The 21,134-nt window shown below is 45.2% G+C and overlaps 1 protein-coding gene across 1 annotated transcript; it reads left to right on the top strand.

The window, feature by feature from the left end:
- The first annotated feature begins 1,928 nt into the window (after positions 1–1,928).
- LOC146353336 (lysozyme C-1-like) lies at positions 1,929–10,520 on the top strand. The gene is made up of 3 exons (XM_084832214.1): positions 1,929–2,067; positions 3,144–3,305; positions 10,435–10,520. The coding sequence occupies exons 1-3, from the start codon at positions 1,929–1,931 to the stop codon at positions 10,518–10,520; spliced, it is 387 nt and encodes a 128-aa protein (XP_084688340.1).
- Positions 10,521–21,134: the final 10,614 nt, after the last annotated feature.

Raw genomic sequence — 21,134 nt, 5'->3', positions numbered from 1 at the left:
GAATTCCCCTTTGTGTGACACACCCCTAGTTCTGATGTAGCTCAACATTCCTTAGAGCATCTGGTAGGTTGGCAGGATGCCTGATTAACTAACTTTTTGTTTCTCAACACACATCTAAAACCTAAGCTCTTGTGTCCAGTTAGAACTGGCCACTTCTTTTATAATTCAAGTGTAGGGTCATTTTGAAGGTGGATTCAGTCAGTAACTGATTTTGTGATTTGTTGGCTAGATCACTGACATTAGAAATGGAGGGTATCTCACCACTGGACAAAACAACAGTCAGTCTCCACTAAGGGGCCAGGTTTAACTGAACTCAGATACCAGTAAAAGTGAGAGTTTGCTCGCTCCCTGCCATCTTCCTAATAACATCTAATCAGGAGGCCAAGATAAGACCATCCTCTCTGCAAGGACCTCTGCATATGCTTTGAAGTCTAATACTCAAGTAGGTAACACGCAACTAGCTAAGGTAGATTGATTTGTATTGGCTGCATTGTTTTGAAAGGGAATTTCCAACTAAAAACCTTCCCCAGGTCAAGGACTGCACGGCTGCAAAACTACCATTTGTGTTCTTAGGATTTTCTCAAGGTTCTTGTTAAGTGCTGTGTTTTGGGGCTTGGGGCAAGAAAATCCAAAGTGCCCTTCTTTTTATTTTTTCCTTGAACTGGGCTGAAGGGAGGCATCCTTGGCAGAAGGACTTGGAACTCCCCAAGCAGCTGGACAGACGAGGGTGTCAACCTGACTGGTGGCGCCCTATCACGGATTCATTTTGGGGAGAACCCTTGTAAAGGAGGGGTCTGTCAGTAAGGAAAGTTGATTCCCCTGCCGATCTATAACATGCTCTTATTAATTAATTGACTGATTAATTAATTAAATCCCTCCATCTCATAGGAAAAGATCTGTGCAGTTATCTCTGACAGGGCAGAGGAGGAGGAAGAAGAGGAAAAGCTACTGCATTGGCCACCTCTAGAGTAAAGCACATGTATGCCAGACACCCACAGGGATTTTTCTGCCCTAAGCAAAAGAATATTTTGCTCTTCCCTCTCGATCTTGTGTCTTATCATATGCAAATAAGCATAACAATAGCAAACAAAATAATCAATATTTGACTAGGATAGGATAGTCTTATTTTCATTTTTAATTCCTTTCACTTCTTTACTCTCTGCCTGCCTTGCAACTTTTATGTCTTGGGCAGCAGCTGGTGGGGGAAATCCAAAGGATTTTAATCCTGTTCCCTAGAATACAAGGGATATAGCCCAGATGAGGAGCTGCTAAGATGCCTGCATGCCTCTTCCTAAAGCAGGGGTGCGGAATCCCGCAAGCCAAATTCCATTTTGGAGAAGCTTTCGAGGGCCACATTCCAGTAGGGGGCAAAGCTGAAGGCAAAAGGGGCGGGGCCAAAAAGACAAAAAGGACCAGCATATTGTAACTTAAAGCTCGTACTGGCAGGAACTAAGCCTTAGGAGAGGCATTTCAACCTTGCAGAATGGGGAAAAAACTGCACATAGGCTGGGAAACCACCTAACAATCTGTGGTTTGGGGGCTGGGGCAGGGCAGGGTTGTGGCCATCTGGATTGGGACCCCAGGTGGGCTGGATTGGGACCCCTGCCCTAAAGTGTAGACAGTGGCTCTCTCTTCATCCAAGATATTGCAATAGCTGGGGCAGGTACCCCTGCAATACTGTCAGTTAATAGTGTTGTATAGATTCTAGTATTATTATTTAGACCTTGGAGCTAGGGAATGGAATCTTCGAGTCCCGGCCTGTTCTCTCTGTTGACACACATTCTGATAGCTAAGCAAGGGCTTTACCTTCCGAAGGACCTCACAAAGTCACACTGAGCTTGGCCACTTTCCAGAGCTATGCCAGACAGCCTGTATAAAAGCAGGCATGATAGCCTTATCTTCCGCCTTGGCCTCTTCGCACTATAGAGATGAAGGTTCTTTGGCTACTGCCTCTCCTCGCCTGTGTCTTTACCATGGGACAAGGCAAGATCTTTGAGCGCTGTGATCTGGCTCGGAAGCTCCAGCAAATGGGGTTAGATGGTTACGCTGGCTATGGCCTGGCTAACTGTGAGTGCACTGGGTGAAATGTTATTGGCTAGGCATGTGCTGTGAAAATGGCGGGCACTCTTTGGGAGTGGGAAAGATTGTGTGCTGTGAAAATGGCGGGCACTCTTTGGGAGTGGGAAAGATTGTGCACTGTATTTGGGGGCTCTGGAGCCTTTCTACGTGGGGCTTTTATTGTGCACTTGTGATTCCTCACTACTGGTAGTTTGAGGGTCCTTTACATGACATTGTCATCCTCCAGAGCCTCTCCCATGCTTTGCAACCATTATCATGGTGTGTTTTTTTCCTAACGAGGAAAGTCTGGTATTTTTCTCAATGGCATTATAGAAGCCTCGTGTATTTGCACAATTCCACTATACCACAGCACCACCTAGTGGTTGTGTAACAGAACGTATAGAAAGACAGAGAAAGAAAACCCCTGGAAAAACACTTTTAAAGGAGCCTATCTTAATCCCGCAAAGAATCCAGAAACAAAAGTGTGCAGAAAAGTCCTTGATCTTCTGTGTCCACCTGCCCATGAATCTAGTCATAATTATGGAGAAGGTGGGGTTATTTCTGGGTAGAATATACATGTACAAGGTTGCACTGTGATGGCATATGCCAGCCTTACCCAACTTGGTGCCCTCCAGATGTGTTGGACTACAACTACCAGCCCACCTGGAGTCCCCAGATTTGGCCCCTAGGCCTCAGGTTCTACACACCTTACTTACAGGGTTCAGAGGGTGTCAGTGGATACCAATAACTCCCCTGAGACAACCACCCTAAAAGATACAATTCTGGTGGGGAGGAAGCCAGACTCCCCACATGGTCTAGATCTGGGTCCTGATGACAGGCCAGAAAGAGATACGGCAGCAGTGCCAGCTATAAAGCTGTTCAGCTGGGGCCCAGACAGTGCTGAAGCAACACCCAGTCTTGCTGTGACTCCTTGCTAGATGGGTTCCCTGCTCTTCTAAACATCCCGATCTCTCACTCACCAAGCAGCTCCTGGTGGGGCAGATTTTGAGCCATGCGGTATGACAGGGGTAGCAGGGAACCCTCCCCAGTATGGCTGCACTCAGTCCCAATATTCTCTGTCTTAGGGGTCTGCATGGCGTATCATGAGAGCCGCTACAACACTGCTGCCACGCACTACAACAACTATGATGGCAGCACTGACTTCGGTATCTTCCAGATCAACAGCCGTTACTGGTGCCAGTATGGTGATCAGCAAAGCTCCAACATCTGTGGAATTCAGTGCTCCAGTGAGAACTGGCTTCCCGTGGAGAGCCCTTTGTCTAAATGTGCACCCTACACACGCAGACACACACACACACCCCTTTGGGGAGGAAGAGGGGCAAGCTGCCCCTCCCCATCCTGGAACATTCTGCTGTTGCCTTGGCAGGTGTGGCATTTGTACTCTCAAAGATTAAGGGCTCCTTCACACGGAGCTTTTATCCTGCGATTGAGATTGCTCCTTCCAGGAAGTTTGCAGGCTCTTTACATGACGCCATGACCATGCCGTGACCCTCCAGGGCATCTCCTGCACTAAATGCCCTTTGTTCCAATTTTAAATAGATCGCAGATCGCTATCAAATTACCCAGTTGTGGTCCGCTTCAGTTTCCTCCGTGAAAAAAGTTAAAGCGGCAAGAAGAGGAGTGAGATCCATGGAAGATAATGGAGGACTCAGATATGGGGAGAAGGAGGGGGAAGGGGAGGGGGGAAAGGGAATGTGTGTAAAGGGAGTCAGTTGTGATCCTGCATTTAAAACGGAAGCAGAAAGCCCCGTTTTAAATGCAGGATTTTAGGCTGGTGTAGAGATGCTCTAAGAAGCAGGAAACTCATTGCTAAGGGGGTGGCCTGAGTGGCTTGCTCTTAAGGAGATCTGACTGCTGGCTGGGAGGGCTCCAGCCCCTTGCTTGAAATGGGGTCAGATCTGCAGCCATTGCCAAGTCTGCTATCTGGGTAGTGGGGTAGTGGTAAAATTTGAAGTGCAACTGCTCATCATGACAGTCTCCACAGCCACATCCCCAGGGACAGCTTAACAATGCAGGTAGCTCTGTTGATCTTTATTGTTTATTCGGTCAGTTGCTTCCGACTCTTCATGACTTCATGGACCAGCCCACGCCAGAGCTTCCTGTCAGCCGTCGCCACCCCCAGCTCCCCCAAGGTCGAGTCCGTCACCTCCAGAATATCATCCATCCTTATTGCCCTTGGTCGGCCCCTCTTCCTTTTGCCTTCCACTTTCCCTAGCATCAGCATCTTCTCCAGGGTGTCCTGTCTTCTCATTATGTGGCCAAAGTACTTCAGTTTTGCCTTTAATATCCTTCCCTCAAGTGAGCAGTCTGGCTTTATTTCCTGGAGTATGGACTGGTTTGATCTTCTTGCAGTCCAAGGCACTCTCAGAATTTTCCTCCAGCACCACAATTCAAAAGTATCTATCTTCCTTCACTCAGCCTTCCTTATGGTCCAGCTCTCGCAGCCATAGGCTACTACGGGGAATACCATTGCTTTAACTATGCGGACCTTTGTTGTCAGTGTGACGTCTCTGCTCTTCACTATTTTATCAAGATTTGTCATTGCTCTCCTCCCAATAAGTAAACGTCTTCTGATTTCCTGGCTGCAGTCAGCATCTGCAGTAATCTTTGCACCTAGAAAACAAAGTCTGTCACTGCCTCCACGGTTTCTCCCTCTATTTGCCAGTTATCAATCAAGCTGGTTGCCATAATCTTGGTTTTTTTGAGGTCTAACTGCAACCCAGCTTTTGCACTTTCTTCTTTGACCTTCGTCAGGAGGTTCCTCAGCTCCTCCTCGCTTTCAGCCATCAAAGTGGTATCATCTGCATATCTGAGATTGTTAATGTTTCTTCCAGTGATTTTAACTCCAGCCTTGGACTCATCAAGCCCAGCACGTCGCATGATGTGTTCTGCTTACAGGTTGAATAGGTAGGATGAGAGTATACAGCCCTGCCGTACTCCTTTCCCAATCTTAAACCAGTCCGTTGTTCCGTTGTCTGTTCTTACCGTTGCTACTTGGTCGTTATACAGATTCCTCAGGAGGCAGACAAGATGACTTGGTATCCCCATACCACCAAGAACTTGCCACAATTTGTTATGATCCACATAGTCAAAGGCTTTAGAATAGTCAATAAAATAGAAATAGATGTTTTTCTGAAACTCCCTGGCTTTCTCCATTATCCAGCGGATATTGGCAATTTGGTCTCTAGTTCCTCTGCCTTTTCTAAACCCAGCTTGTACATCTGGCAATTCTCGTTCCATGAATTGCTGGAGTCTACCTTGCAAGTTCTTGAGCATTACCTTATTGGCATGTGAAATAAGTGCCACTGTTCAATAGTTTGAACATTCTTTGGTGCTTCCCTTTTTTGGTATGGGGATATAAGTTGATTTTTTTCCAATCTGATGGCCATTCTTGTGTTTTCCAAATTTGCTGGCATATGGCATGCATCACCTTGGCAGCATCATCTTGCAAGATTTTAAACAGTTCAGCTGGGATACTGTCATCTCCTGCTGCCTTGTTATTAGCAATGCTTCTTAAGGCCCATTCAACATCACTCTTCAGGATGTCTGGCTCTAACTCACTGACCACACCATTAAATCTATCCCCAATATTATTATCCTTCCTATACAGATCTTCCGTATATTCTTGCCACCTTTTCTTGATCTCTTCTGCTTCTGTTAGGTCCTTGCCATCTTTGTTTTTGATCATACCCATTTTTGCCTGGAATTTACCTCCCATGTTTCTAATTTTCTGGAAGAGGTCTCTTGTCCTTCCTATTCTATTATCTTCTTCCGCTTCCGCGCATTGCTTGTTTAAAAACAATTCCTTATCTCTTCTGGCTAACCTCTGGAATTTAGCATTTAATTGGGCATATCTCCCCCTATCACTGTTGCCTTTTGCTTTCCTTCTTTCTTGGGCTGCTTCCAGTGTCTCAGCAGACAGCCATCTTGCCTTCTTGGTTTTCTTTTTCTTTGGGACGTTTTTTGTTGCCGCCTCCTGAACAATGTTGCAAACTTCTGTCCATAGTTCTTCCGGGACCCTATCTACTAAATCTAGTCCCTTAAATCTATTCTTCACCTCCACTGCATATTCATGAGGAATATTAGTGAGCTCATATCTGACTGGTCTTCCCTATTCGCTTTAGTCTGATTCTAAATTGTGCAATAAGAAGTTCGTGATCTGAACTACAATCAGCTCCAGGTCTTGTTTTTACCAACTGCATAGATGTCCACCACCTTTGGCTACAAAGGATGTAGTCAATCTGATTTCGGTGTCGACCGTCTGGTGAAGTCCATGTATAAAGTCGTCTCTTAGGTTGTTGGAAGAGAGTGTTTGTTATGCACAGTGAGCTGTCTTGGCAAAATTCTATCAGCCTATGTCCTGCTTCATTTTGTCCTCCCAGACCATGCTTGCCTGTAATTCCAGGTGTCGTTTGACTACCCACCTTAGCATTCCAGTCTCCTGTAATGAAAATAACATCTTTTTTTGGCGTACTATCCAGTAGGTGCTGCAGATCCTCATAGAGCTGATCTACTTCTGCTTCTTCAGCATCTGTGGTTGGGGCGTATATTTGGATCACTGTGATGTTAAATGGCTTACCCTGAATTCGAGTTGAGATCATTCTGTCATTTTTTGGATTGTATCCAAGCACTGCTTTAGCCACTTTATTATTAATTATGAAGGCTCCTCCATTTCTTCTGTGGTCCTCTTGTCCGCAGTAGTAGATCTGGTGGTCATCTGATGTGAACTGGCCCATTCCAGTCCATTTCAGTTCACTGACACCCAAAATGTCTATATTTAATCTTGACATCTCCCCAATAACCACATCCAATTTGCCCTGGCTCATAGATCTTACATTACAGGTTCCTATGGTGTGTTGATCTTTAGAACATCGGATTCGTCGTTCACCACCAGCACCATCGGCTGCTAGCCATCCTTTCAGCTTTGAGCTAGCTGCGTCATCACATCTGGGGCTAGTTGAACTTATCCTCTGTTCCTCCCCAGTAGCATTCTGACCATCTTCCGACCTGGGAGTTCCATCTTCCGATGGTATACCGACATATCTCGGGTTGTACTGATCCATTTAAATCTGTTGATCTATATTTTTAAAAAATCATTTCTAGCAACTGTCATCTCTACCAGGAGCAGGTCTTTTGTAAAGCTAGTGGGTCTTAACTGCCCGTTCAAGACCAGGCCACCCCAAAATACTTTGCATTACAACAGGGAACGGTATATTGTTGATCAGAAAATCCATCCCCCTCTCTGCCCCCCAGCACCTAATGTGAAGATTGCAGTTAAGCTCAGAGGGGACGGGGAGTTCTGCGGGGGCATAGTAGATGGTGCCATCATTCCAGCTCCTCAAAAGGTCCTGGCGCTGTATTCCTCTGAGCCCTAGCTTCACTGCACCACTGCAAATGAGGACAGCTTCACCGCAAGCGGGAGGCACTGGAGGTAGCCCAGCCAGTGGATCTGAGGTTCCACATGAGGTCTGTTCAGACATCACAGAGAAAGTGATGATGATGTCATCACGGGGAAAGTGAGCTCCTCTTTAAAGAGAAACGTATCTTTCCCCTAGACCAGGTCAGAAATAGAGTATTAGAGGGCAACTTCATTCTAGATTGGGTGCAAACAATACCGGCTATTTCCAGGATATCCACCCTAGGCAACGAGGTGATGTGTATACATCCTCAGTGGCACTCATCTATTCCTTCCTGCCACTTTCCCCACGATATTCTTCCCATCCTGAAATGTGGTGATCAGGGAGCCCTTGAACATCGCCCAAACCCATCCAGCCAGGAAAAATTGTTGGGTGCAAGGAACGCCACTCAACCCAGAGCTTCTCTACACCAACAATTTATTGCACGCTCGTGATTGGCCGCTCACAGACATTTGCGGGTCCATTACACAATGTCATTGACATCCAGGGTCCCTCCCACACTTTTTCAGGTTTATCCCGCTGAAAAAAACACTGGACTAAATCAGGTGTTTTTTTAAAAATGAGCAGAATCTGTAGCATGTAATGCCATGGTAGCACTATATTTCAGCCACTAGATGGCGCTGTCTAAAGGAAAACATAGGAAAAGTGCCAAAACAGAAGGTTTCAATTCAGACGACTGGGTCACCCATGCCCACTGGAACCAACTGTAATCCCGCAAAGATTCCAGAAGCAGAAAGCCCCAGTAAGGCAGCAGGATTCTCCATTAATGTAGAGAAGCCCTCAGTCTCTAGTTACAGGAATCATTGATGTGCTAGCAGCAATGCAGGGCAGAAACATTCCCAACATTTTCCAGTGCTTCATTTTTTCGTGGAGAAATTTCCATTTCATAAGTTTGTTAGTAAAAATGAATATATGCTGATTGCAGATATAATATTAGGCAAGCCTGACTGTTTCAAAGTTGTAATTAATATTTTTCAAGTAATTGTCCCTAGCAAGTATGTGAGAGAATACATACATATGTCACTGAAATACATATTATGTTTTAGTTGAAATGAAACTAATAAGCAGTGACAGCAAAACTGACGGTGCCCCAACAACCTTAGTGGAGGAGAATGGGACTTTGATGAAACGGATGAGTGGTTGTCAGCATGTCATGCACAGTTCTTTGGATTGCTAAAATTAATTAGAATGTCAACAGTTTTCAGTACCTTTATTTTTTTCTTAAATGTAAATAATGGAAGGGAAGTACATGCTATAGTCTTTAAATTTTTACAAGTATTCCAATAACAATTTCTACCTAGTATAACATTTAAACCACATTTAGGGAGCGCTCCTATGGCTGCTAGACAGCGGCTAGACAGCCATAGCATATGCTGTTTTCCAGGAACCGACCTCCCCCCACTTCCACGCTGCCTCAGAGGCAGTGCGGAACACCCCGTCCTCCGTGCTCGCAAGAGGAGTGCAGAGTGGCTGGAAAGGGGCATGGAACCATACATGTTGGCGGGGCAATTACGTGGTTCTTTCCCACTCAAATATTACCATTCAGGGGGCAGGGCAGGCAGTCCTCCTCTGTTTTCTTTTGGCCATATACAGTTTTCTTAAGAGAGCTGTAAGTGGCTTGAGAGAGGCATCACCTCCCATGGTAGATATATACATATTTATTTTGCTTTACTGTCCACAGTGGTCAAACAGGTATTGCAAGGTTTTGAAACAATTTAAAAACCTGCAAGCCCCATTTACCAGAAGAACCAGTGGGATGTACACACCAGTACACACACCACAAGCAGCATCTCCTCTTTGAACTCACCTTCAATTCTCTTTAAAACAAAAACAAAAAACACTACTGTCTGTTTCGAGGCTTAATTTCATGACTAGCAACTTACTTCCATGATAGGAACTTGAGCGGCAGCCAGACCTTTGGATACAGAAAGACATTTCAAGCCGCACACTAATGGGGATGGAGATAGGATTTATTTATTATTTATTTATTACATTTCTAATCCACCCAATAACTAATGTTTAGTGGGCGGATTACGGTTAGAAGACTAAAATGCCATCGAACAGTTAAAAATATAAAATATAAAATGAATATTTAAAAGAATAAAATACAGTACAATGCAAAACAACAAACAGCACGGGAATCGATAAAACAGCCATCAACATCTAGAACTAGTCTCTAAAATGCCTGGGAGAAAAGAAAGATCTTTGGCTGGTGCCAAAAAAATAGCAGCATAGGCACCAGGCAAACCTCTATGGGGAGTTCATTCCATAAGTGGGGTGCCACAACTGAGAAGCGTTGCCATTTTTTTTCTTGGCAGGGCAAGAAATGTCTTCCACATTTGCATAAAAAAAAAAGGTAAAGGTGTCCCCAACCAGTCGTGTCCGACTCTAGGGTGCGGTGCTCATCCCCGTTTCTAAGCGGAAGAGCCAGTGCTGTCCGAAGACGCTTCCGTGGTCATGTGGCCGGCATGACTAAACACCGAGGTGCACGGAACGCTGTTACCTTTCCCGCCGAGGCAGTACCTATTTATCTACTTGCAATTTCTTGCTTTCGAACTGCTGGGTTGGCAGAAGCTGGGACTGAAGATGGGAACTCACTCCGTCACGCAGCACTCAGGTCTCGAACTGCTGACCTGCCGACCTTCCAGTCTGCAGTTCAGCGTCTTAACCACTAAGCCACCACGCATAATAGGCAGGAATTCAACATAGAGTTTCCCATTGACATGCTGGAAGAAGCTGAACTTGTTGTATTTCTACCTGCCATGCAGCTTTTACAGTCATAAGAGCCATGCCAGGGGGAAAAGGGGAGAAGCATCGGTGGGCCAGGTGATACTGTTTGACCCTCTTTGAGGCCCCTTTAACACCCTGAAACTGCTCCTGTCATATAGCATTCCCATATGGAACCTTCATGCTTATCTCCCACCTTCTTCCCTTGCAGAACTGCTAACAAATGACATCTCTGCAGATGTGGCTTGTGCTAAGATGGTGGTCAAAGACTCGGCGGATGGAATGGGTGCCTGGTAAGGAGGCATCGGGTGCTGGGGAAAGGGGAAGAGGGATGGGGGCTCTTACTGGCATTCCTTTGCAACAGGTAAAGGATTGCAGAGAAGACCACCCATGGTCACTGTAGCGACACAAGGCAAGTCCACATGCTGAACATATAAAAGAACAAGTCACAAGAGCAAATCCCAAGCTACAGTCAGGGCCAGAAATATTGGAACAAGGATAACTGTTTTGGCAGTTGGCCTCTGTACACCACCACATTGAAGTTGAAAGGAAACACACCCAGATGGGAGTGCAAGGGACTTGACAAAAGTGGGGCACTAACCATTCAGGAAGTACAGCCAGTGGCATACACATACACCCATCATTGGTGGCCCATAAGTAATGGAACGTATGGCTGACAAGCAGCTGCATGGCCAGGTGTGGCCTGTTTCCTGGGTACCCCATGACCAAGCAAGCAGATGAAAGGCCTGGAGGAGGTTCTGAGTGTTACATTTGCATTTGGTAGCTGTTCACTGGAACTCCCAACATGCGGCCCAAAGAGGTGTCCATGCGAGTGAAGGAGGCCATCATTAGGCTGAGGAAACAAAATAAACCCATCAGAGAGATAGCAAAAACAGTGGGAGTGGCCAGCACAACAGTTTGGAAAAAGAAGGAGTTAACTGGCAAGCTCAGCAATAGCAAAAGGCCTGGAAGACCACAGAAGACAACTAAAGTGGATGACCACAGACTTCTGCTCATGGTGAAGAGGAACCCTTTCACAACATCTAGCCAGGTCAAGAACGCTCTTGAGGAGGTAGGCATGTCATTGTCAACATCTACAGTCAAGAGACGGCTTTATGAATGTAAATACAGAGGCTTCACGACAAGGTGCAAACCACTGGTATCGCTCAAGAACCGAAAGGCCAGATTAGCCTTTGCCAGCAAACACCTAAAAAAGCCTGCCCAGTTCTGGAATAAGATTCTTTGGACTGATGAAACCAAGATTAACTTGTACCAGAATGATGGGAAAAGAAAAGTATGGAGAAGGAAAGGAACAGCTCATGATCCAAAGCGTACCACATCATCTGTCAAACATGGTGGAGGCAGTGTTATGGCATGGGCATGTATGGCTGCCAATGGAACTGAGTCACTGGTGTTTATTGATGACCTGACTGCTGATAAAAGCAGCAGGATGAATTCTGAAGTGTATAGGGCTATACTTTCTTCTCAGATTCAGCCAAATGCTGCCAAACTGAGAGGACACTGCTTCATATTGCAGATGGATAATGACCCAAACATACAGCAAAAGCTACCTAAGAGTTTCTCAAGGCAAAGAAGTGGGATGTTCTTCAATGGCCAAGTCAGTCACCTGATCTCCACCCAATAGAGCATGCTTTTCACTTACTGAAGACAAGACTGAAGGCAGAAAGACACACAAACAAGCAGCAGCTGAAGGCAGCTGTGGTAAAGGCCTGGCAAAGCATCTCAAGGGAGGAAACTCAGCATTTGGTCATGTCCGTGGGTTCCAGACTTCAGGCAGTCATTGACTGCAAAGGATTTTCATCCAGGTATTAAAGGCGATCCTTCAGTTTGAAATGATGTTGGTTTGTTCCATTACTTATGAGCCCCCAATGATGGGGGGGGTGTATGCCACTGGCTGTCCTTCCTGAATGGTTAGTGCCCCACTTTTGTCAAACCCCTTGAATTACAGCTGAAAGTCCTGACTTCGCTCCCATCTGGGTGTGTTTCCTTTCACCTTCAATGTGGTGGTGTACAGAGGCCAACTGCCAAAACAGTTATCCTTGTTCCAGTATTTCTGGCCCTGACTGTATATACTGGGGAACACTGGAGTGTCAGATGAGAGAACTGCTGGTGTGCCACAAGAAATAAGTTAATTCAAGCATCAAATGCTAATGATTACAAGCTTCTGTAAATCCCAAGTATCTGTTCACAGAGGAAGCTGATCTGCTGTACCTCTATATGACTCATTTGATTAGGTCGCACGATCAAAACAACCCACCACGGGTTGTTTAAGCCACAGTGAACTGTGGCACATGCAGGCCAGTATTTTGCATATCCAACTCCTGACTGGGGGTTGTTGTTGTGCCCGACCCCAGCTACCAGGGGTTATGTGAGGGTTAAACAGCCCTCGCATAACCCTACAACAACCCATGGCTTAAACAACCCACAGTGGGCTGATTTTGATCACGCAAACCAGGTCAATGGCCGTGTTTCCTCTCCCTGCACCTGCTAGGATTAGTTCACTGAGTCATTTGCAGTTCAGAGACAGCATAATTATTCTCCGTCAGTGGAGGCTTCCATTTGTTTGTTAGTAACAACAGTGTTCAGGATGGCTTACATTAAAAACAATTTTAAAATCATAAGCGTTGAAAACACAAAAATTATGGACAGGTTACAACAGATAAAACAGAAGTCTGTTCAACCCCATATCGCCCTTTAGAATCATTCCATCGTGTAAAAATTCCCAATAACAATTCAAAGCAGCTGTGATATGTGATGTATAGCAGCAACATGCAAAGCAGCCCTGGCTGTGGATTAAAAGCAAACTGTATCTATATCTAAATGACAAAAGAGAAGTGGGTTGTGGGTTGGTCTGAAAACGTCTGTTTGTTTTTCACTTCAATGGGAGCTCTTTTCCCAACGCATAGGGGCCTGATCTGGATCAGCACCACAGCGAGGGGGTGGGGGAGGGTTAAATCCTGCCATACACCCCCCCTCCCAGGGTCCCAGTCCAGATCAGGCCACTTGCACCTGCAATTTACTTTTAAACGCACAATTGCAAATTGCATGAATGGCTTCACACATCTAGTTTGGCCCATGGCACCTTATCTAATGAGATATTATTTTCAGCCTTGCTACATACCTGGAAAAACCGGCACTGTTACTTTGACTGAAAGCTTCAAATGAAAGAAAATGAATAGTGGCCAGAATTTGGTAGTCACTTAATGACCAGCACCTCGGGAGGACTAATTTCAATGTGTGCGGCAAATAAGGGTTTTCTTCCTCCGGGTTACCATGCCTGTGAACTTGTTCTGCCTTTCGTTTTGCAAATGCATCCCATAAGAATGTCCATAACCCCTAAGATGAGATTCATGAATGTTCTTTAATACATCTATTTTAGGTCATGAAGTTTCACATAGGTAGGTAGTGGAACAAAACATGCGGTAAAATGATGTGTGCCGGACAGAGTGTTCTTATCGGATCTCTTCTCCCCAGGGTGGCATGGAGAAGCTATTGCCGAGGCCAGAACCTGTCTCCGTACGTTGAGCGATGCGGCCTGTAGAGAAACACCATAACCTGGAGATCGTAGAAACATGGCTCCCTCTCAGTTATTATCTGGCAAGGAACAGCTCTGCCCAAACCCAGAAATAAAATGCAGTAAACACAGTGGTGTCCTGTTCTGGAATGTCATTTCAGCCATTAATATAATATGATATAATATAAACAAACAAACAACATCACAAGCATGGGGAAGGGGGCAAGCTTGATCAGGACCATGATGTGGGAGGGGGGCTTTAACCCTTTGCCCCTGCCAAGGTCCCAGTTGCAACCCCACTACACCTTCTATTTGGAATGGAAGGAAAGCTCCCAAATGGGGGAGTGGGTAGGGAGGCAATTCTAATATGGGCCATGCCAGCAGCAACGGGTTAATTAGTCCCTCCCTTCGCACCATGATCCCTATCTAGCTCAGGTTTCCCTGCACCTGCTATTCATTTAAAAGCAAGCAATCATGCAAGGACCAGGGTGATGTGAATAAGGTCAGGCCTAGTCTGGTTCTCAGCTGTGACTTCACCACTGCTTTTCAGTTCGTTCTTGGCTTAACGGCTGTAATGGCCCTTGAGCGTGGTTAATGTGAGAGGTGAGCTTATCCGGTCAACTTGAAGTCCAGCCCTAGGCCCTGCTCTCCGGGCAGACTCAGGCAGTCTCACAACGGTGTTCTTTATTGTTATATGCATAAGTGAAGGCTAACTCCTGAGGAACCACACACCAGACTGCCTCAGCTCCAAGGCCTGCACTAATAGGGGAAAAGAGAGGCCTCTGCCCAAGCCTCCAGAAAAGAAAAAGAAACTATAACTAATAAGTATACCTTCAAAAGCAGGCCTCTCTTAAAGATATACACGCACAGTGGCCATTGTCCATATCAAAATGAGGCTGTAGAATTCCAGATCAGAGGGTGACAATAATAGGTACATTTTAATGAACTACTGTATGCCAAACTGAATCCCAAACACATTGCAAAATCCTGGAGGCACCATCCTCTTTGGGAACGTAGCATTTTTACCTGTCCACCTGTTGAGCAAATTCCCCTGAGAAAGAATCTTTGGTTTAAAATGCACGGGAATTCAACTTCAAATAGTTAAAAATGCTTCTCTGCCTAATGGTTTCACCCCTTATATATTCCTTATACTTATATTCACTAAAATGTGGAGGTCGGGTGAAACAGGTGGCGATGGGGACACTGGGGTGGGGCCAGCATGCATACCCCCACACCCAATCCCCAGTCTTAGCCACCATGCAGTCAGGTAATTTCCTGAACAAAGCTGATGAGAAACCCAGATTAGGTTTCACACATCACCCATAAGCATGCAAACAAATGATGTGGTAACAACCACACTTTTGCCACTCTGATTATCAATATTAAGGGGGAATTAAATGGTTTGAGAGGTAACTAATTTATTATATGTGATCAGTATAAGCCCACACTGGCCTGAGAATGACCTAAAACAATCAGCAAGAGTCTAGAAACCCTTGTTAGAGGTGGCGGAGTTTGATAATTCTGTGTTTAAAAAAAACCCTCTGAGGTAACAATCTCTGAATCATAATGTCTGAGGTAAAAAACACAATCCAGGAAAGTGGCAGTCCTGACTAAAGAACCATTTCAAGCTCCTAGGTCACTCTGTCAATGACCTTAAGGTGGCCATTCTTGAACAAAGGAATTTCAATGGCAGGTATCAATGCAAAATTGCTGAAGCACAATTCATCAAGAGTTTTAACTTTATCTCGAGGTGGTTTGAATAAGGACACACTATATATGTTAATTGGCTCACTATTGCAATGATGTCTGTGTTACCATCCAATACGGTTTAGTTAATGGCATTTCTTAAGGTAATTATCACTGTCTGTACTTTTTGCATTTCAATTCCCTCTGACAACACCGTTTACATCTCTAGTTTGGGCAAAGTGACTACTAAAGAGAATGTATTCCCCTGACCTTGTCGTCGTTGGCCCCAAATTATGCGTTTCAATCTGTACCCAATTGTACCCAATGTGTTTCCATTGGGTACTAAAGAAATTGTTTTAATTTCTTCAGCATATTAGCCTACATTTTTGTGCTTCTGATGAGATTTAAGGTGGAAGAGGGGCAAAGGGGGAGCTTAGGAGACTGGCTACTAAAACACCAATTTTACAAAAAAAAAAAAAAAAACATGCAAGGAAATAGCTGCTGTTGGTCACAATATATTAGCCCTCTCCCCTTGTCTGAAGGCCTGGGAAGCAACAAGGCATTATGGTGTGTTAATAAACTGACCATAACAATTTGCCCTTTGGAGAATTCAAGGTATTTTAATAAAATGTTTACATGAGCACCCTTGGGGAGGCCAAGAAGGCAATAGAGGGTGCTGTGTAAGAGTTTTGTTTATCTCTACTCGCCAGTGGTTGAGGTACATTATGTTTCAGGGAAGTCGTGTCCCTGACTAATGAACCATGGTGCCTTCAGTTGACATTTAAATTTGAAACTGAGGTAGTCAATTTGGCATGGGAAAAAAAGACTAATATATTAGTTTTGGTTTTATTGTTTCTGAAAAGCTATGCCAACAATTGCAGTACATTCTCTTTGCTCTGCTAATTCTACTTTATGGTTCTCTTTGCAAGGGACAGACTCTCTTTTCTGTCCCTGGTAAAACACTGTTCCTATTTTGTCTTTGTGCAAGGTGCTGGGAACCTGCTTCTCCAGGCACTATGCTGGCGGGGGCAGGGAGAGATGAAAGCAAGAATCAGGCCTGTAGCAGGGGGGGGGGGGTAGGGGGCTGCCCCCGTAAATTTTCTCTGTCCCCCTAAACATTTTTCCAAATAAATAATTAAAAACACGTTACAACGTTGCCTTCTGCAAACCAGATGAAAACTCCCCTACTTCTCCCCCTTAACCCCCCCCCCCCGAATTTTTAGGCTGGCTACAGGACTGGCAGGAACTGGTGTCTGAATGGTGCAGCAAGACTTTTTAAAGTATTGGCCCTGAGGGTGTGTGGGGCCACTTGAGCTCCACTTCAGGCAGCAAGATGTCTTGGGAGCCGGCACTGATCCATACAAAAAAATCTTGCTGAACATGTTTGCTGCTGGCATTCTATAATACAGCATAAGAGGAGCTGTGCTGAATCAGGCCAAAAGCCTATCTCGTTCAGCATTCTGTTCACACCCTGGTCATACCCTGGTCAGCCAGCAGCCTAGGGTGGTCTTTTACAGAGTTTTGTCCTCTGTTTGAAGGGCTGCCAGAGGACCATTCTCTATTTGAAGTTGTCCTCTATTTTAAGGGCTGTCCTGTCCAAGTATGGTTTCAAAATAAAGAACCACAAGAAGGGAGAGCAGGGAAAGGCCTTGAAGTTGCCCATCAACAGTTTGAGCTCGATAGCAGACTGAAGAAGCGAGCACACAGGTCACCTGGGCTCCATCTACATGGAAACGGAATGAGAAGCACTTTCTGGTTATATCTGGATTCTCATGAGATCGCTCTGGTCTGTCAGGGGCACACGAACCAAGAAAAGCAGAGTATACGCTACCTAAAAACCCGCTTTCATGGGTTACACAGCACTTGAAACACCCATACCTTGGGGATGGGTGGGCGGAGTAGAACTGAACGTCCTCAACCCCAGAGGTGCTGCTCAGCGAATGAGAGACGCCTGTTCCCCACCTCTGTCCACGCTCCCCTGCTTAGGGAAGTTTATCGGAAGTGCTGAATCAAGCCCATGTAGTTTACCCCACACCTATCCCCTCTCATCCACCATTGGGATTCTGTGAAAGATTAAAAGATACTGCACTATTCTGAATGGAAAAAACAGGCTACAAGCTGTGAATGGGGAAAGCAGCCTCTTTGCTATTGTGAATGCCTGAAACAGCGCTACTGCGCTATTCTGAATGGGGAAAAAACAGGCTACAAGCTGTGAATGGGGAAAGCAGCCTCTTTGCTATTGTGAATGCCTGAAACAGCGCTACTGCGCTATTCTGAATGGGGAAAAAACAGGCTACAAGCTGTGAATGGGGAAAGCAGCCTCTTTGCTATTGTGAATGCCTGAAACAGCGCTACTGCACTATTCTGAATGGGGAAAAAACAGGCTACAAGCTGTGAATGGGGAAAGCAGCCTCTTTGCTATTGTGAATGCCTGAAACAGCGCTACTGCACTATTCTGAATGGGGAAAAAACAGGCTACAAGCTGTGAATGGGGAAAGCAGCCTCTTTGCTATTGTGAATGCCTGAAACAGCGCTACTGCACTATTCTGAATGGGGAAAAAACAGGCTACAAGCTGTGAATGGATAAACAGCTACTTCACTATTGTGAATGCCTGAAACAGCGCTACTGCGCTATTCTGAATGGAAAAACGGGCTGCATACTGTGAATGAGTAAAAGCAGCTACTGTGCTAGGCTACATATTGTGAATGGGAAGACAGCACTACTGCGATATAGTAAAAGGATGAAACAGAGCAAAGTAGTGCTAAGTGGGAAAGAAAGCCTGTATCCAAAAGCCCCTAATGCCAATGGAGGAAAAGAGGGAATGGGGGGTGGGGCAGCCCTACCCCTTGACCACATCACAGTCAGGTCACAGAGGCACGCCCAGGATGTATTGCAGGGGGATGGGGCACACTGCAGCGGAACCACGCAGGAACCGTGTTTAAGGAAAAAAGACGCACTAAAAAGGCTTTCCGAAAATGCGCCTTTTCCAGAGGGAAATTGCGGGGTCGCTGAGGATTGGCAGCAGCATCACCTGTCACAAACGACCCTGATGTGCTCTCGCTCTGCACTAAATCGGCCATGTAGATTGGGCCCAGGTCACAGTCTTTCCCATTAAAAATGTATTTGTATGTAAAGTATAATAATGATTTATAGAATTGCATTGACACGTGTAAATTAGCGTATGCAAAATTTTATGCAGATTTGTGTCCTCTTTTGTCCTCTTTTTTGGTAATGTATTTCCTCTTTTTGACTATTCTACGCTTAGAAGCAGGACGTGAGCTCAACAGCACCTTCCCACTCATGTTCCCCAGCTGGAGGCAATATATAGCCATCGTGACTAGTACCATTGATAATCTTCACCTCCAGGAATTTGTCTTACCCCCTTTTAAAGCCATCCAAGCTGGTGGCCGTCTCTATGTCTTGTGATAACGAACTCATATGTTAACTATGGGCTGTTCAGCTATGCGATTAAGCATTCTTTGGTCGGAGACTTATTTTCAATGCAGAATTCTGGGACGTATGAAGTAAGAATAGATTAAAGTGCCCCTGAGAAGGTGCAGAGTGCATTTTCTTCACCACTGAGGGAAACATCCTTTCCCACTTAGGCATCCCCCCGCAAAAAAATGACTTGCAGCTTGATGTGCCTCCCTAAGTAAGGGAACCATTGGGCTTGGTGCTACAAGTACAAAAATGCCCATGTAGGTATGAGGTATGAGACAAGGAAACATTACATAGATATGAAAATAAGCCTATGAGGCAGAGGGCACACACCGTACAACAATAGAGGAACTAACATTTGAACTGAGCTGGCAAGGCAAAGGCTAAAACGTTATCTACTGGGAAGCATGCACTCCTTCAAACACACCAAACTTGTAATTCTACTGACTTGAAATAATACCAGGCAATTAGCAGGACAGCCTCTCTGCAGTATTATTATCAGCTAGGGTGGCCGTGGATCCTACTTTACAGAGGACAATCCTGCATTTGAAGGGCCGTCCAGTCCAAGTTCAGTGCAAAGATAAAGGTCAATAAGAAGGGAGAGCAGGGAGAAGCCCTGGAGTTGCCCATCAGCAGTTAACACCTAAACCAGGGCCGGCCCTACCATTAGACAGACTGAGGCAGATGCCTCAGGCAGTAGAAGCTGGGGGGCACTAGTCGCAACTCCCAAACCATTTTCCACTCTTGAACGACAGAGCTGTGTGTGCCACAGGACCAGTCCTGCAGCCTCTAAGCTAGTCTGCTGCCTCCAGTGTGGTGAAGTATCCCATTCCCAGTGCTGAAGACAGATTAAACTGCCAGTCCAGTTGGCTCCCCTATGTGGAATGGAGGAGGATGCCATCTTGTCCTTAGCAAAACATCTAAGGCTGGCCCTGACCTGAACAGCAGACTATGCAGACACACAGGTCAGATAGTCACAGCTTGTGAGATGTATTTTGTTTCTATTTAGAGTATGATAGTTACGTCTAAATTTGCACCTGTACATATTAAGCAACATTTGTAAATGTTATGCAAATATGTGTCCTCTCTTTTGGGGTGATACCTTTTCTCTTTGGGGTGATTTGCAAGTAGCCATCCTACCTGCAAGCTAGCACCTCTCCTGGATTTAGCTCACCCATCACAAATGACCTCATGTTCATTTCGTGCGTTTTTCTATGCGTTTTCTGTGCGTTTTTTTCTGGCCACTTCTAAGTGCAGTGAATACCGAAATCTGTCACAGCAATCTGACAGCTAACAAGTGACCCAGAGGCCTAGTAGATGAGGTATCAGCCTTGGAAACCAAGGAATATAGGCTTAAGGCCCATTTGGGTTGGGCTGTTTCCTTATTTAATGTCAGATGGGTAAACTTAAATTGAAAGAATAGAACTCAATCAATTCCATTGCTTCTTACTAGACATGCAGAGTGGAGGCTGGATAGGACTCCTTTACTAAGATAAACCATAGGTTTGGGGCTATGTTAGGTGCGAGAGAGGGAATTAACTCATAGAAAGTGAAATCGGTCTAGGAGGTATATGTCCAAACCACACACACAGCAGCTAGAGAATTTCTAATATTTGAGCCCAGATCTGACCAGGTAAAGACCAACACATTATTTATTGGTGCACATCAGCTCATTGAAATACACCTAACATATAAATTCTCTACTGATTTAAAACCACATCAGGTATTATTTTTAAAAAACACAGGCCCCTGTTTCACACAAAAGATGACATTCAGCAAAATCCCACACATAACATGTAACCCATGTGGGAAACAGACGCTCACATTAATCTTCCAATGGTAAAACTGCACAGCCCAAGAAGACACGGCTCACATAACATTTGAACGCACAAGCCCCAATTCCAGAGGCTAAAGCCTTATCCATTAGGCCACCAGATTTCTTGGTAGGTACCTATGAAAAGTGTGTGGGGGGGTCCTTTGGGTTGTAACCTGCAACCCTAGCTGGGAGTACAACCTCATAGGCTCCAATGGAATAGAAGCCATTGATACCTGTTGAAGACCCAACCCCATATTTGAGTTTTGGAAACCATTTAGTCAGTTACCATTGGCAGCTCCACTGTGCCCGGAAGCCACATGGGCAGGCCCATGAGCACATCAGTGCTTTGCGATTAAGTATTTTTAAGCCTTTTAACTAAACAAATTGAAAAAAACAGTGACCAGGTGCATAAGAATCACCCATCCCTGGCCTATA

This window comes from Heloderma suspectum, chromosome 2 (genome assembly GCF_057233095.1).
Source record: "Heloderma suspectum isolate Gila_16-S chromosome 2, 16-S_ref, whole genome shotgun sequence".
Lineage (NCBI taxonomy): Eukaryota > Metazoa > Chordata > Lepidosauria > Squamata > Helodermatidae > Heloderma > Heloderma suspectum.
The sequence above is the reverse complement of the archived record's forward strand: the minus strand, read 5'-3'. Positions and strand labels throughout refer to the sequence as shown.

What these genes read in the sequence shown, in the direction of transcription:
- LOC146353336 (XM_084832214.1), top strand. Translation starts at nt 1,929, where the DNA reads ATGAAGGTTCTTTGGCTACTGCCTCTCCTCGCCTGTGTCTTTACCATG. An exon ending in TGGCTATGGCCTGGCTAACT is followed by an intron (nt 2,068 to 3,143) that starts GTGAGTGCACTG and finishes TCTCTGTCTTAG; the next exon opens with GGGTCTGCATGGCGTATCAT. An exon ending in CTGTGGAATTCAGTGCTCCA is followed by an intron (nt 3,306 to 10,434) that starts GTGAGAACTGGC and finishes CTTCCCTTGCAG; the next exon opens with AACTGCTAACAAATGACATC.